Source organism: Diplotaxodon limnothrissa, linkage group LG5, assembly GCF_057381915.1.
Source record: "Diplotaxodon limnothrissa isolate DT_005_m linkage group LG5, D_limnothrissa_male_GT1.1, whole genome shotgun sequence".
Lineage (NCBI taxonomy): Eukaryota > Metazoa > Chordata > Actinopteri > Cichliformes > Cichlidae > Diplotaxodon > Diplotaxodon limnothrissa.
Window position 1 is genome coordinate 2,606,080 of NC_140600.1, and position 16,336 is coordinate 2,622,415.

General features: G+C 40.4%; 2 protein-coding genes across 5 annotated transcripts in view; one reads left to right on the forward strand and one right to left on the reverse strand.

Annotated features, from left to right (window-relative positions):
• The window catches only part of LOC146631433 (calcium-dependent secretion activator 1-like), a 342,226-nt gene that overhangs the window by 316,781 nt on the left and 9,109 nt on the right, over positions 1-16,336 (reverse strand). The window lies entirely within an intron of this gene.
• On the forward strand, positions 10,887-14,405 carry LOC146631434 (uncharacterized). Its single transcript, XM_085353672.1, is given in 3 exon segments — positions 10,887-10,907; positions 13,559-13,819; positions 14,001-14,405. Coding segments are annotated over 3 exon segments (687 nt in total).

A 16,336-nucleotide genomic window follows, 5' to 3' on the forward strand; every position in this document is an offset into this window, starting at 1 on the left:
TAATTTTCACTGACTTGAGACACAAACATAATTAAAAACAACTATCTTTAACATCTCTTTGGTGACCGTCTGACCAGTCCGTATTGGTTTCATCAGTGTCCTGTTAGTTTCTAGTGAATTTATTGCCCTGTGTTCCCCTTGTCACCCTGTTTTCTATCTTATTCACCTCCCCGTGGTTCCCTGTGTGGTTGCCTCCAATGTAGGGGTGGGCGATAGAAACGATATACGATAGAAACGATATAAATTTGGCCAACGATAGAGATTTTGATTATACCGCTCTTTCGCGATAGCGCATGTTGATGATGTCATCAAGCTGCGCCTGTTTTGGTCGAAAGCCTCGCAGCGGCTACAGCCATTAATCATCTGCAAATTATGCCTGGCGACAGTCATAGCAAAGAGATGAAGCACTTTTGAAATATGGGGAAAGCCAAAAACTGCACTTCCTCCACTTCCGTAACATTGATTCATTAATGTTGAATTCTCTCGCAGCTGCTCTGTTCCCATGTTGTTGCAGTATATTAATAATAGTTAATAATAACTAACCTTGTATTGTGGATGAATAATCTCAGTTGTTCTCCTGACTGAAGTTTGGCCCGTGTATAGCATCCTGCTATGCGATTGCATTTGTCCTTGCCCACCAGAATCCCTCATGTTAACTTTTATCAAGTGTAAACAAAGTTGGTGTTCATCCTCCAGCTTCACTGTGCTAATGTTATGCTAACATAGCTGTGTCGCTAGCAATCACAAAGCACAACATTATATACCAGGTAGTCCAACTTCAGTAACCCTGCAAACGTCACTGCTGTTTAGTTTTCTGTCTTCATTTATGTTGGAAGTGGTCGCAGAGCCGTACGTTTTACTTAGTTTCAAAAATCTCTTTTGCAGTTTTTCACTTTTTCCTTTTGTTTCCTGTGTTTGTTCCTGCTGCTTTTATTGGAAGCAAGCTCCTCTGCAGAAAGAAACGCAATGTAGGACACATGTAGCTTTGGAAGATGGGTGCAACACTGACTGTCCAGCTCAGCTCAAAATTCAGTGTTTAGACATTTTTCTAGCTCTCCCATCTTCTTCTTCTTCATCCTCCTCCTCCCTTGGTCTCCTCCTCGAACCGCCTGGTACTGGGTTGGGGGGCAATAGCACAGGAGCATCCTGGCCATTGTCTCCATTGTCATCACTGTCATCTGTGTCACTATCAGGAACACTTTCAGTGTCGCTCTCAGATCCCTCATCTTCCCACCACCTCATTTCGTCAATAATTGGATCTTCTTCTGCTCCATTATTGCACAAGGGTCGTTCTATTTCTAGAGGTGGATTTCTTTCTGTGTAATCTCCTGCTCCCATCTCTGCTCCATTAATGACCAATGGTCGTTCTATTTATTGGGGTGGATTTCTTTCTATGTTATCTCCTACTCCCATCTCTGCTCCATTGTTGACCAAGGGTCGTTCTATTTGTTGGGGTAGATTTCTTTCAATGCGATCGCCTACTCCCATCTCTGCTCTATAATTTTCCCAGGGTCCTGCTATTTCCTAGGGAGGATTTATTTCGATGCCTCCTACCGGAACATCAACTGCCTCCTCTTGTTGTGGCAGTTGATTATCAACTAAACCACGGAACTGATTGATTTCAATCCAGGGGAACATCCTGTGAACTGCTCTAAGATTTCCCTGTTGCAGCAGTGCCAAAACCAGCTCATTGACTGCTAGTCCTACACCAACATGGTTTTGTTCACCATCGTCATGGTTTTGTGAGCCGTCTCCTCTATCCATTTTTTGAAAACAGTCTGCTTTAATAGACTGGAGGAAACTGGTCGGTACAGCTGTCAAATGTTAGCTGATTGGTATAAAACTTTTAAAATGTCCTTGAAAAAGAGTTTAAATCTCTTTAGCAAATTGTTTAAAAACAGGGAGCAAATGTGAACTAATCGCAACTGATTGCTGTGAGGAACACTGCGAACTTACGGCTATTTGAGGATTTTCAGAGATTAAAGTCAAGACTTTGATTGGTTGAGCTTTGATCTGACTTTTGTGACGTCATCGAATTTGGTTCATTCTGATGACGTCAACGTTCTGCTGATGAAAAAATGTCGCCGGTGACTGAAACTTTTACAGGTGAAGCATTTCCCACAAAGCCTTGAATGAATTATAGTGACAGAAAGGGGACACAAGATGGCGCCATTTTTCACGTAGTAATTTGCGCCTCGGCGACGTCGTTATTTTTCAAAAAAAGAAAGAAAGAAAGAAAGAAACAGCAACAACTACTAAACAGAATTTTTGCACGTTCATTGCACATTTGTGGGAATGTTTAAATATTTACTTTTTATTAATTACTTTTCATTTTATCTTTATTTTTAAATTCACCATGGCAATGCGCATGTGCATATTTTCCTGCACGCAACGGGCTTTGGAGTTGACGTAACGCCGCAATGCATTGTGGGAGCACCATATTGACAAGCCACGAATCAAAACAAACACACTGTAGCTCAAAATGAAAAGGACGGTGTAAACGGTGTAGGTTGTGTCCAGATGCAAAGAGATGGTACTTGCAAAAAATAGCGTGCATCAGAAATGTGGACCCGTATGAAAGTGGAGTAGGCAGTGGAGTAGAAACCCTGAAGACCAAACCGCTATTGACTTAGTATGATGATCTGGGAACAACACCAACACGACGATATCAGATCGTGCGTTGGCAGTGAGACTACAGGCCCTTTATCATCAACGGGCCTCCATTGGAGAGGGTGCCGTCTTTCAAGTATCTTGGTGTCCACATCTCATCAGACCTGATATAGTCTGCCTAGTCCAAAAATGCTAGGAAGAGCCTGTACCATCTCCGACAATTGAGGAAGTTCAGGGTCTCTCCAGGGACGTTCTCTTCAGGGCTGTGGAGAGCATCCTCACACAGAATATCACATCCTGGTATGGGAATAGCTGTGTTTAGGACCAAAAAGCTCTTCAGAGAGTGATCCATGCGGCAGAATGGTGCTACAGGACATTTACACCAGGAAGTGTTGGTCCAGAGCAGTTCAGATATTAAAGGACCTGTCCCATCTCAGTAACGAACTGTTTCAACTTCTGCAATGACGCAGAAGGTTCCGCATTATCAGCCCAGCCAGACACACCCCTTAATTCTGTGAAGAGATTAGCCCATGTTTACAGTAGGCTAACAGGGCAGTGTGTAGAGGTGTTTTGACTAGAGGTGTCTTCACAGGAGGCTCCACTGAAGAGTTTTAAACTAGTGCTGTTTTGTGACGATACTCTACGGTCAACATTTGATCAGGTGATGCAAATTGATGGTCAAATGGTGGCATTTCCACATTTTGTAATAATTAGGGACAGATTATATCAAGAGAGGCATAATATTCACACATAGGAAGAGCACACCCAGTTGTTGGTGCAGCTTTCAGGAAATTATTTTTCATGCTCGTTATAACCCGATGGCTGGTCATATGGGATATGATAAAACTTCAGGGTGGGCATGCACAGCCCTGGAGATCATGGTGTATCACAGGGTATACATGCCTCTTTTAATTGCCTGAGCATGAAATTGTTAAGAAGAAATTGGCTGCTATCCTGGTGATGGTTGTGATAGAAAAGTCACAAAGTGCCTGGTGTAGCCCTATAGCTCTTGTGGTGAAGAAAGATTGGTCTATACAGTTCTGTGTGAAGTGAATGTGGTGTCACAGTATGACGCTTATCCTATGACCTGGGTTGACAAGCTCCTGGACCGATTGGGCACTGGTCAGTTTTTCATGGTGCTGGATTAACCAAGGGCCACTGGCAGATTTGGCAGGCGCAAACCACCAAACATTTGGTGTAAACCACAGAGGGTCAAACCTCTGTGGCAGCCATTTGTCTTGTCGGTAAAGAGGAACCCAACTCTCAAATGCAGCTGCAGCTCTTTTGAGGATGTGAGCTGGCAAGAGTAGGAGTTTGGCTGGTCAACCATTTGCAGAAATTTAAAGTAATTAGAGAAGTGTGAAATGACCTTTAAAATGTGTATGTGTATAGATACACATTTTGATAACCGATTCATAATGTTAGGATTATTTGTGAAAACTAATCTTCGTTTTTCTTTTCCCTTTCTGGAAGGATTATATTATAGGCAGGTTTGAAACTCAGGGAAATTCAGGAGAATTTTCTCCAAGCCATCCCACTGTTCGTCAGGTCCAGCCACAACCTCAGACAAAACTGGCTTCATCCCTAGGACAAAGCTCCCAAACACAAGTAAAATAACATAGTGAATCCTCCGACTTCTACATTGGAGAAACCAAACAGCCACTTTATAAACACATGGCACAACACAGAGGAGCCACCTCCACAGGACAAGACTCAACTATACATCTGCACAAAAAGGATAAAGGTGACTCTTTCAAGGATGCCAATGTTCACATTTGGGACAGAGATGACAGATGGTTTGAAAGAGGAGTGAAAGAAGCCATCTATATCCACTGTGAACAACCATCTTTGAACAGAGGGGGTGGCTTACGACACCAACTGTCTGCCATGTTCAATCTAGTTTTGAGATTCCTCCCGAGGCACCTTAATGCTGATTCAAATCTTGTGTCACTTGATCCTGATAGGTCACATGATCGGGTGAAGCAAGGTCTCACAATTGTTTCACCCGAAACCTCTGCTGAAGCACACGATCAATAGTGAGTCAACGATCCTCTTAATTAACAACTCCCCCTAGGGTTGTGAATATAAACAATAGGTTTTTTTTTACAGTAATTACATAAACAAACAGGGACTCTCCACCATTTGGTCTTAGAACTGAAGTGTCATCTTCTCAGTTGAGAGGCGACACGTAAACTTACAGAAGTCCATTTGCTTTCTTTCCAAGCTCCTTAGACTATGAGTAGGGTTGTTGACAAGAAAATGCAAGCTTCCCCCACCCCTTCTGCTTCCTGCTTGCAGAGCTGTCCCTGTTGGCCTGAATAGTGTGGAAGCTTTCAACAGATGGATTGTCATTGGGAATATCCTTGTGATTCACTGAATCAGTGAAACACATCAGGCTGATATGCCTTCTGACTCCAGGCTAGCGCTATACCTCCTCCTGGGCAGCATCAGGGCAATCAGCTGATCCCTGGAGTAAACAAAGCATATGACATGTAGCTGCTGGGCCGGAATCCCATCCCTCAATCAAAGTTTTTTTGGTGTATTAAGAGTTTTTTCATGTGCTATGTGCAGAGGTGGTTTTTTTTCTGTTCTCAAACAGATCTCCCTGTTGGAGCTCAGTCTGGGGGAAGGGGGTTCCTTATCTTTCCTCATGTGGTGCATTTTCCATTGTTATACCTCTCTGACCTGTCTTCCCCATGTGATGTTTTGTGTAATGTATGTATGGTCGGAGGGTAAGATGGCGCCACCATTGCGTGCAATAGGTTGGCAGCCTTATGAAATTTCCCCTATGGGACTAATAAAGGTATATAGAGGTAAAGGTAACAAATGCGTGCAACAAGGTGAACAAAAGCTCTCTCAACCCACATGTTTGACAGTGTCATTTAAACAATATTTGATATATAAAGCTATATGAACTAGGGCTGAACGATTATGGAAAATAATCTAATTGCGATTTTTTGCCCCAATATTGCGATTGCGATGCGATATGCGATTATTTTTTAAGGTCTTTGTCTTCTGTATTATTAAACAAAGACAAGCAATACATCATATAGTATGGCCAATACTATATTACATTAATTTTAAACCGTTCTTTCCTGGAAGACAGACCTCTGTTATGATGACATGAGGTGATGCATGAATTGATGACTGACATTTTTATTTAACTTCTTCAATCACAACAGTATATTTGAACATACACAATAGTTTATTTTTAGCTTACAAACATCTGAGCATAAAGTGCTGACAAGGAACCCTGGTGTAAACATTAAAATGAAAGTCAGTACAATGTGCAGATTGCAGAAATATACATAAAAAAAATCAGTGGCTTTACCACACTCAGTTTTTCAACATCTGTGAACTACTAGACAGTCATTCAATTAAAAAATAATATTAAATAAATAAAACTAATAAATAAAAAATACACACATCTTACTGATCTCTGCAGTCAGTAACATTACACATAAAGTGCAAACATAATAGCAATTGTATAAACAACACACAAACACGCCTTTAAAATTTAAAGGCGTGAAATTGGACGGTCTAGTTCTGATTAGCGTCACCGCTGTCTCGGTGGAGTTTAATAAACTCGGCCGTCTGCTTCTTGCTATCTAAAATATAACCAGACACTGGTGTAAATTCTCGACTGTCTCATACTTCTGTTTAATAAGTTTTCTGTTTGACGTTTAGTCAGCTGTGTGAAAACCAAGGAGGAACCCACCCGGGGGATTAATAAAGTTTTATTTCATCTAATCTAATAACTTTAATCTCAGCCAAACCGATTTACTCACGAACAAACAAAACACTGAAAAAAGCCCAACAATAACATTTTTAGGTTGTCTAAGTGACTTATATATTACGTTTAACCCGAGCAGCGAAACTCCGCGGTGATCTGAAAATGATGTGCCGGGAGTTGTGCCGTTCTCGGCCACATCAGTAATCCTCGAGCTCCCGGCTAGCTGTCGAGCTGGTGGGTAGCAGACGCCTCTGAAAACGTCGAAGCACTTTTGCAAATATGGGATATCTTGATAAACCGAGCAGATATTTGATGTTTACACAACTACTTTCTCGCCTGAAAATATGTTAAAAGTTTATTTTGTGACCCAGAAAGATTAGTATGAGTAATTTTAAAACTTAGTAGCGGCCGCCATTGCTGGAAACTGGAGTTTGGCTGGGCCGCGCTATGAATTCTGGGATATGGTAGTAATTTGGACAGCCTTCGGCGCGTCGCTGTGACGTAATCGGTCTACAAATGCGGCCTCAGGAGGATGCAGCCCATGAATTTGGACATGTCCAGAGTATAATCGCAGCCTTTGCGGTTAGAAAATTGCACTTGATCATGTCGCGATATTATCGCAAATGCGATATATCGTTCAGCCCTAATATGAACACAGAGAAGTAGCCATATCAACTATTTAATTTCAAGCTTTTCATGAACTGAAACACAATATATAAGGCGAAGAGTTTGCATAATTCTGTTAGCACACATTTCAATAAATCTCTGCACCTATTTCCCATTTTACTAGCAAAATATTAAAGAAGAGGGGTGGCTAAAGACTTCTGCATATAACTTCTGGTTCTATCAGAATATTTTGGTAACCTACAATAATAGAGCTTCCTCTACAGCAAATGTTTGCAAATTGCCATATTCTGGTCTTCAAAGACTTCATAGGGCAGATTTGAACAATAAATAAGAATTTTCAATGAGGAACAGCTTTATCAAGCTTTATCTTGTTTCAGCCCACAGCATCTCAAGCATGGTGCAGTGCCACCCACTACCCAGCTGACTGGTTAATGTGTCTGAGAAGGTGTTTGAGCTCCAGAGTTTGAAATAAACAATGTCAAATCTTCATTCTCTGACTACACATTGTCTGTTCTGACATGCTGATGTGTTTTTAAATGTCCTTCCTTTGCACTGATGATGAAGGCTAAAATCAGAATGAATTTTCTTTTTTCTTCATCATGAATAAATCAAAAGTTACTCACATTGACTTTTCCTCTCCAGCTCCTGAGTCTTCTTGGTTTTGGCCATGTAATAGGAAGGGCTTGGTGGAGGTAATGATAATGGCAAATGAGAACTTTTATGTGACAGTGCTCAGTCATCATTACTGAAACTGAAATATTATTTTACAAATATAACATATTAGCATCAATGTGGCAACTACAGATTTGAACACCCTTCATTTGCTTTAATAAGTATAAACTGTGATGCCATGTGGAAATAGAAAAATAACTTTTAAACTACCATTGGTGTGTCTGTTACTTCTATGAGTTGTCGTTAAACACAATGCTTCAATAAGGAGATCATGCCATTCTCAACATTTAAGGCAGTCTGAGTTCAATGCGGGTCAATGACTGACAGACATGCAATGAAATCAGAGACCAAAGTTCTCTGCTTGTGTCACTGTCCAAGGATGTAAAATCATGGTAACAGTGATATGTAACCATGGTAACCCAAGAAAATAAATTTCAGTTAGGAATGTTCAATTCAAATAAATTTTATTTATATAGAGTCAAATCACAACGACGGGTGTTTTATATTGTAAGATAAATACTCTACAGTAAAACATAGAAAACTACTGGATCTACTGGGGTGAGGGACAAAAGGCACGCTGTGGATCAGAGACAGATACTGTACAGTATTATGAAGTCTTTAAGATGGGGTCTATTACTTAAGACGTTGTATGTGAGGAGAAGAATTTTAAAGATGACTCTTTACCACAGAGCCAAAGATAAGAAGGCAAATATTTTGCTAATGGAGGTTTTGCTTCTGTTTTGTTTCTTCTTTTTTAGCATGTGAAATCATCATTCATCATTCTGCATATACCATGCTAGTATTACAGGTAAAATTTAATGCTTAGCACCCAATTACTCAAACTTGCCAGTGCACTACAATAAAATTATATACCACTATCATTACATACCAAGTTTCTAAGTTGAAGATATTTATAGAAACATTTATTGTTAAGTTTGTACTTGCCTGTCTGAGTATATGAGGAAATCTTGATTTTCCATTTCCACCACTACTTCCATTTCCATTTCTATTTTCTTCTAGACCTTCCTCTAAAGGTTTCCCACCTAGGACCTGCTGTTGTTTGTCATTTCTTGATCTCAAAGAATAAATCCATTTGTCTCCCCAAGTATTCTACAAATTCACATCCACGAGCGCATATTTCGCAGGACGCATCTAGCTCTGATCTCGGCCAGCAGCCAAGCTTCCACAGCTTCAAGTGGGAATACTCAGGTTTGCCTCACACACACACACACACACACACACACACACACACACACACACACACACACACGTACACTCCAGTCTCAGCGCCACTGTTCTGTGAGGTGATTTTTCTGAGCCTTCTTCTCTGCCTCTCTGTGCTCCTGTTCCCAGGTGACGGGGGCTAGGGCCCGGTGTTGCCGGTGCAATGTCCCTTCAGGGGGTTGCTCTGTCATGGTCTTGGGTTAGGTTAGGATACTTAGGTTCAATATTCTAATTCTCTCTGCTCATCTCACAGGAGAAAAGCAAGGACTACATATCTCTTCTTCATCTAACTTGTCACCCTTTCTCCCCCCTCTCTTTCTGGTTGCCACATGGTTTAAGATGACATCTGGCCTCACCCACTATGACATCCAGTCACCGTGTTAACATCTAATTAACCAATGTCCAGCCACCCCTTATCATCCTTTCTTTATCTCACTTTTCCAAGTAAGGGCTTTTAAAGTTTAAACTTTGTTATTAAATCATGTAATTACATTTTCTTCTTTTCTATTTTGTACTTAACATAACTCCATTATGTATGAACATTCAATCATGACCATACCACACTTAATGTTTCATTCAGTTGCAATCTCACTTAATTTAAATTTCTCATCAGGTCATTATTAGATGAACATCCTTTGTTGTCATAATCCCTTTTAATCCAGTTATATAGAAATACTTTTTTTGTTTTTTACTTTTTCTCTTTTACAGTTTTTTCTGAATTGCTAAAACACTAAATCCCATTGTAAAAACTAAACTGCCAACTATAAAAACTCTTTCATCAAATCAATCCCACAGATGCCAAAATCTTAAACACTATTCATCTGGTTAGGACACCATTTGCAACTCTGAATCTCTCATTTACCAAAACTCTAAACACATTCTCAAACACAAAACACATTTAGCAATGTGGTGCACATATACCCAGAATGGTGCACACAGGCCACAGAAGTTAAACACAACTAACACACTGTTTTCATCATGAACACACAACCAATCAAAATTGAAAACACATGTTGCAACCTCTTCTTCTGCTTTTTGCTAGATTGAATACAGCTTCATCCACAAAGATGCATTCATGAGGTCTAACCATTGAGTCAAGCTAAAAGATTCTCTGTACACAACAAACTAATTTTAGTTCTGTAAATGAAATAGTATGATGTATACATGTGCTATGTATACTTATAATTACAGTTTTTGCCCGTTGCTTGAACACTATAAACCCATGCTTAGACTAAAGTAACACAACTTGAAGCTTGTGTCACCATACCTCAAACACATGTACCCATACCTTAAACAAAAGCGCTGCTTTGCACCCTAGTTGCAATTATGCAACACACATGGTCCTGCATACTACACTCTATTTCATACATAAGACACTTCGTTCACAAAATGAAATTTCAGGGTGCCATTTGGAAAACACATGTATCCAAAATACAAAACACATCGGGTAATTGCAACCACTCAAATACACACCTGAAGGCACTTACTTGCAAAACTGAACAACAATTAGCCAACTACAAAAAGCCCTCAGTTTAGCCAATTCAAGAACTTTGCAAGCATGGATGGAGGGAGAGCAAGAGGAGGAGGAGGTCAAAGAGGCCATGCACGGACCCATATTTCTAATGATATAAGAGCAACTTTGGTGGACCATGTCATCAACCATGGCCTGACTATGAGGGAAGCTGGGCAGAGAGTCCACCCACATCTAAGCCGCTTCACAGTGGCATCTGTAATAAGAACATTCCGACTAGAAAGCAGGTCTGTCTTCACCTCTCTAGTTTCTACTCTACTCAGATGGTTTTTATAGCACTGTTCTACAGGTATATAACCATATCAAGTGTACAGCGTATTGCAGGGTGCTAATGCTCTTTTTGCAGCCAAAGTGGTAGTTTCTGTGAAACATACCATGATTACTTATATTGAAGTACAGTGTTGTACAGTGGATGATACAATATATACAGTAAAGTACTGTAAGACAAATAAGCAAAGCGATGACAATATGTGGTTGTATTTCTCTAGAATGACTCGAAGACCTTCTGGGGCAGGACTAGAGATGGCACGATACCACTTTTTTATGTCCGATACCAATATCATAAATTTGGATATCTGCCAATACCGATATGAATCCGATATAGTGTTTTTTAATCAACAAAACTGTTTTTTAAATATCTTGCTGCATTTTGTATAAGTTCATACTCAAGTTTAAAACAACAACTACACTAAAGCTATTCTGTTATACCTGTATGCAAAAAAAAAATATTTCATAGTTCAGCAATACTGATCAATCTAATAAACTTAAACCTACACCATCCTCCCTATTCTGGTATTTTAAAGAGTACTTAGCGTAAATATTAAGCAACCTAACTAATAGGGTTCCAACTCCCAGCAACAAAAATAAATAAATAAAAAATAGGGAACCACCCCTCACGCTCCACCTCATGATGCTTACAGTTTTTTCTGATTGCTTAAGCACATTTTTTGTAACTATTGGCTAATTTTGCAAAACTCTTCACACAAATAAGAAAACCTGTCACCCAATCATCAAAACATTGTAGTTCTCTTGCAAAAGCAAACACAGCTAGATTAACCCTTCACACCTTCGTAAAAATGGTGTTTCCGTATCAAACAGTACACACAAGCCATCATCTACTAAGCACACAATGCGCCAACTGCACACTGATGGTATGAATACAAAACACATCTGGCCTTTGCTTTCTCTGTGCACAAGGTAGGCTATGTCAGTTTGAGCTCATACTTCTGTCATAGATCCATAAGCATAGAGGGATCCAAACTTCAAGTACTGGTGTTTATTCAAACACATCAAAACAAACACAAGTGTTCATTTCCAAGTATAGGATTATTTGCAATCGCCATAATGACTATATGGGTTACTTGGTCTGCAGTGAACATGCTTCCTCTGCCCCAGCATCTGGTCATCTAGCAATTCTGTAAAGTAACAATTTCAGTATTTTTACATCAATGGTATTGGTGTGTTTCTCATTGGCATATGGCAGTGCTACAAATCTTTGTGCGAAGTGACTGTACTAACCGATTCTCATTTCAAGATGTCCTTATGGTACTTGCTACAGTGTAGCGGCTCGAGTTAGGCTGGACCCGTTGGCCAGCTACCCTCAGGGTCATTCCACGGTTGATTACATGGTCCACTATTGTAGCTCTGATGTCATCAGCAATTCTATTTCTTACTCTTCCTACCCTTCCTCTCCCCCCTCCTCATCTTCCTCTCCCCCCTCCTCGTCTTCCTCTTGCTCCTCCTTGTCCTTGTCGTCCTCTTTGTCCTACTTCTTCACCTCCACATCCTCTTCTTCGGCCTCCTCTACTTCTCACTCTTTCTGCTCCCTCCATTGTACTCCGCACACACAGCTTACCTGTATTATAGTGCTTAGGCTGATTGCAAAGTGAACTAATTATCTAAAAAAGTTTTCACATGTGAAAGTGTGCCAGACAGTTGGCAAATTAGTGTTAATGATAGCCATACATGTGTATACTTTTGCTAGGAGTGTGTTGGAAATTTGGTAATTGAGTGTTGTGCAGTGAATTGTGCCTACAGTTTTGCAAAGTGTGTGTTACAAAATTGCAAACTGAGTGCAAAGCAGTTTTTGTGCTTTTAGTTTTGCAAACTCAGTGAGTGGTTTTGCTATAAGTCTGAATAGTTTTAGAGATTGTGCTACAGGAATCACAGTTAGGATTTAAGCATTCAGAAAAAACTGTAATCGACGTAATCAACCTTAATTTGATGCAGTGTGAAAAAAAATGCACAGAAATCAATTATTTTTCAAGAAATATTAAATAGATTCAACATCTTTCTTCAACAAAATTGCAGACTGCACAGATGGTACCTTCCCAAAGGAAAAAGTACTATAGCTTACTAGGGTATATTAGACTTAATAGTCACTATATACTGTAATTGACTTCTATTCATTTTACATCAAATTAAAACTTTGGGTGTCAGATAATTGTTCATTAAAAGCTCGACATTTTAAATGAGAATAAGAAAGAAAAGTATGTCTTTGTGCCCCCTTTTCCCTGTTAATGCCCTATCGGCCCCCCTGGCTAAACTTTGCTAGATCCGCCCCTGCACAGTTACAGCCGTCAGCTGTAGAAAAAGATCCTCAAGTAGAAAGTAATATTAAATAAATTCTAACAACAGCTTATCAAGCTTAAACGTGCTGCTGTTGTTTATCCACTGGTTTCCTCTTTCTGGTGCAAAGTGGGCCAAAAACAAACAAGAGAGACGGACTCGCGACAGAAAAGCCGATCAGCTGATCATTAAGCAGTTTCATGATTGAAGTAGCAGCAAGAAGAGGCAGTCGCTTGTTAAGCTTAACGCAGGAATGCTTTACAAACATTCAGAGATGGACTTACACACTTGCTTTACTTCTCTCTGGGATAACTTTGTCGGAGATGAAATGCCGGGTTGCTAGCGAAGCTCCACATGCTATCCAGACCACCGACAGGTCCCGCATGCCACAGCCGCTCTATCACGTGATGCATACTGCTCCGACGTGCTAACGTTCTGAGGCGAGTTACGGCGTGTTGCAAGTTTTGTGAGGTGCTTTCGTGATATTTAATGGATCGGATTACATTTTTTATTTTTCTCCGATATCCGATCCAGTAATTTAGGTCAGTATCGGACCGATACCGATACGTAATATCGGATCGGTCCATCTCTAGGCAGGACGCCAACGCCTGTTCACACAACAGCAGGAACTTGCCGTTGTGGACCTAGTGAAGGCAGACAATGCCATCCGTCTCCACCAGCTACGAAAGCAAATACTTGCAGACAGGCGAGTGTTCAACAACATAAACCATGTGAGCATCACCACCATCAGACGCATCTTGGGAAAACTCAGCATCACCATGAAGCAGCTGTACAGAGTCCCATTTGAGAGGAACAGTGACGGGGTCAAAGGACTTCGAGCTGAATATGTACAGGTACGTGTAACTGTCCTTTACATGGACAATACAGTATTGGTGAAATCCAGTAGCAGCTGAATATGTACCATATCAGTACCACATGGATCCATCCTGAGAGCTACACAGGTACCTGTGTGATGAGTGAGGGTTCTGTATGTGTAGCACTGTAGTGCAGTAATATGTTCTCTTTGTTTTACAGAGAATCTTGGCCATGGATGGAGCTGCACAGCCTCATGAATTCATTTTCATTGATGAAACTGGATTCGACCTGTGTAAAACAAGATGACGGGTCGTAATGTAACTGGCCAAAGGCCAATTGTGCACGTCCCAGGGCAGCGCGGGGGAAATATCACATTGTGTGCCGCCATAAGCCTTCGAGGGCTTCTGCATCATCATGCAAAACTAGGTCCATACAATAGCCAACATATACTCACATTTCTAGATGCTCTCCATGATATAGTTGTACAGAACAGAGCAGATCAGCCCAGGTTTGTGGTGATATGGGATCATGTCAGTTTCCATCGGGCTGCTCTGGTCCAGGCCTGGTTCTCCAACCACAGCCAACTTGAAGTGGTATACTTGCACCCTTACTCACCATTTTTAAACCCTATAGAGTAATTTTTTTCGGCTTGGAGATGGCGTGTATATGACCGCCAACCACATGCCCGCATGCCTCTTCTGCAGGCAATGGAACAGGCCTGCGGCGACATTCAGGTGACAGCAATCCATGGATGGTTTCAACATGCAAGAGGATATTTTCCCCGGTGCCCAGCGGGGAATTATCTGAATTCATGGTACTGCAATGTACAATATTGAGTAGGCCTATTTGCTTTTTTGGTTGTTTGAAAATGTGTCTCCTGTCTAAGCATGGGTTTATAGTGTTCAAGCAACGGGCAAAAACTGTAATGGAAATCCTGTTTGAAAACACTGGTATGGACCTCATCAGTCCATTTTACCTATACGCACAGGGATATTGCTTTGTATTAGTTATAATGGACTGCACAACATGAAATCCCAAGGCAGCGACGCAATTTCAGGTCATCTTCAAAATCAGTATTCTGAAAGTGATACTGATTTTAGCCCATACAAGCCTTGTGCAGCTCTACTATATAACTAGTTCATGCATTTATTACTTCCAGGCTGGACGACTGCAATTCATTATTATCAGGATGTCCTAAAAACTCCCTGAAAAGCCTTCAGTTAATCCAAAATGCTGCAGCAGGAGTACTGACAAGGACTAGAAAGAGAGAGCAGATTTCTCCTGTTTTGGCTTCCCTTCATTGGCTTCCTATAAAATCCAGAATTCAAAATCCTGCTCCTCACAAACAAGGTCTTAAATAATCAGGCCCCATCTTATCTTAATGACCTTGTAGTTAGGGCTGCTCGATTATGGCAAAAATGATAATCACGATTATTTTCACTGAAATTGAGATCGCGATTATTTGACGATATTTATTTAACCCTTTAAGACCTACTATAGAACCAAGTCCGCCAGAGCTTATATTATTTTTTTTACATGTTGTAGTGCCATTTGTGGGAGCATTTCAAGTTGCTAAATAACTGTTATAGCCCATATTTTAATAATATGTATGCATTAAGTCCATAATAACTACATTAATTGCAAAAAAGTGCAATAAACTACAAAAAAATTTATATCGTTTTTGTTTTGTTACATATATTTCTACTTGGAGAAATTTAAGAGGTTTATCCCTCAAAACTTTAAATACAAAAAAGTTGCAAAAAATAGTTTACAACAACAGGAAATTTATTTTGAGTGTCTTCATAGTTTTATTTTGGAGATACACCAATTTTTATATACTGCAGGAAAAACAGAAAAAACAATCCTATGATGCAAATTTGCAAAGAAAACAGCAGGTGCATCAAAATAAACTATTTCCAGCAGTGCAATTTGAGTTCTAAGCATCCCAGAAACTATTCAGAAAAGTCAAACATGACCAGTATAGGCTTTTAAGGCCTACAAGTAAAAAACTACATTTCCGCGAAAATGACGTCACTTCCGGTTTCGGCCAGGAAATGGCGGACTTGCGACAGTTCGCGCTGACGTCTATTTCACTGTGGGAAGTGTTACGAACAGCTGATCGGATCGGCAAAGCGTGTTCCTGGAATATTATGTTTTTGTTCCTGCAAGCGCTTTTTATGCAATTTTTGCAAAGCTATATGTGGAAGGAAACCGTGACCGAGGACAAGCTGATGGCATAAGATGTAAGTACAACTCCTCCAGTTTCATATGCAAAACAAATTATTGCGCTAGCTTACGCGGTTCGGGTTCTACAGGGATTTAAAAATAGTTACACAAAACGGAGCATGCTGCTCTGACCGGATTTAAAGGGTTAACAATGACTTTAGAAAATAATATAAAATAGTGTGCAACACCACTGAAGTTTTTTTTTTTTTTTTACCTCTCTTTTCAACCAACAGCAGTCACTCTCCTCTCCAAATAACTTCTGCTTAGCTTTCCGAGCTTCCCTCGGGTCCTCTTATTCAGCGGTCTCCAACCTTTTTTGCGCCACGGAC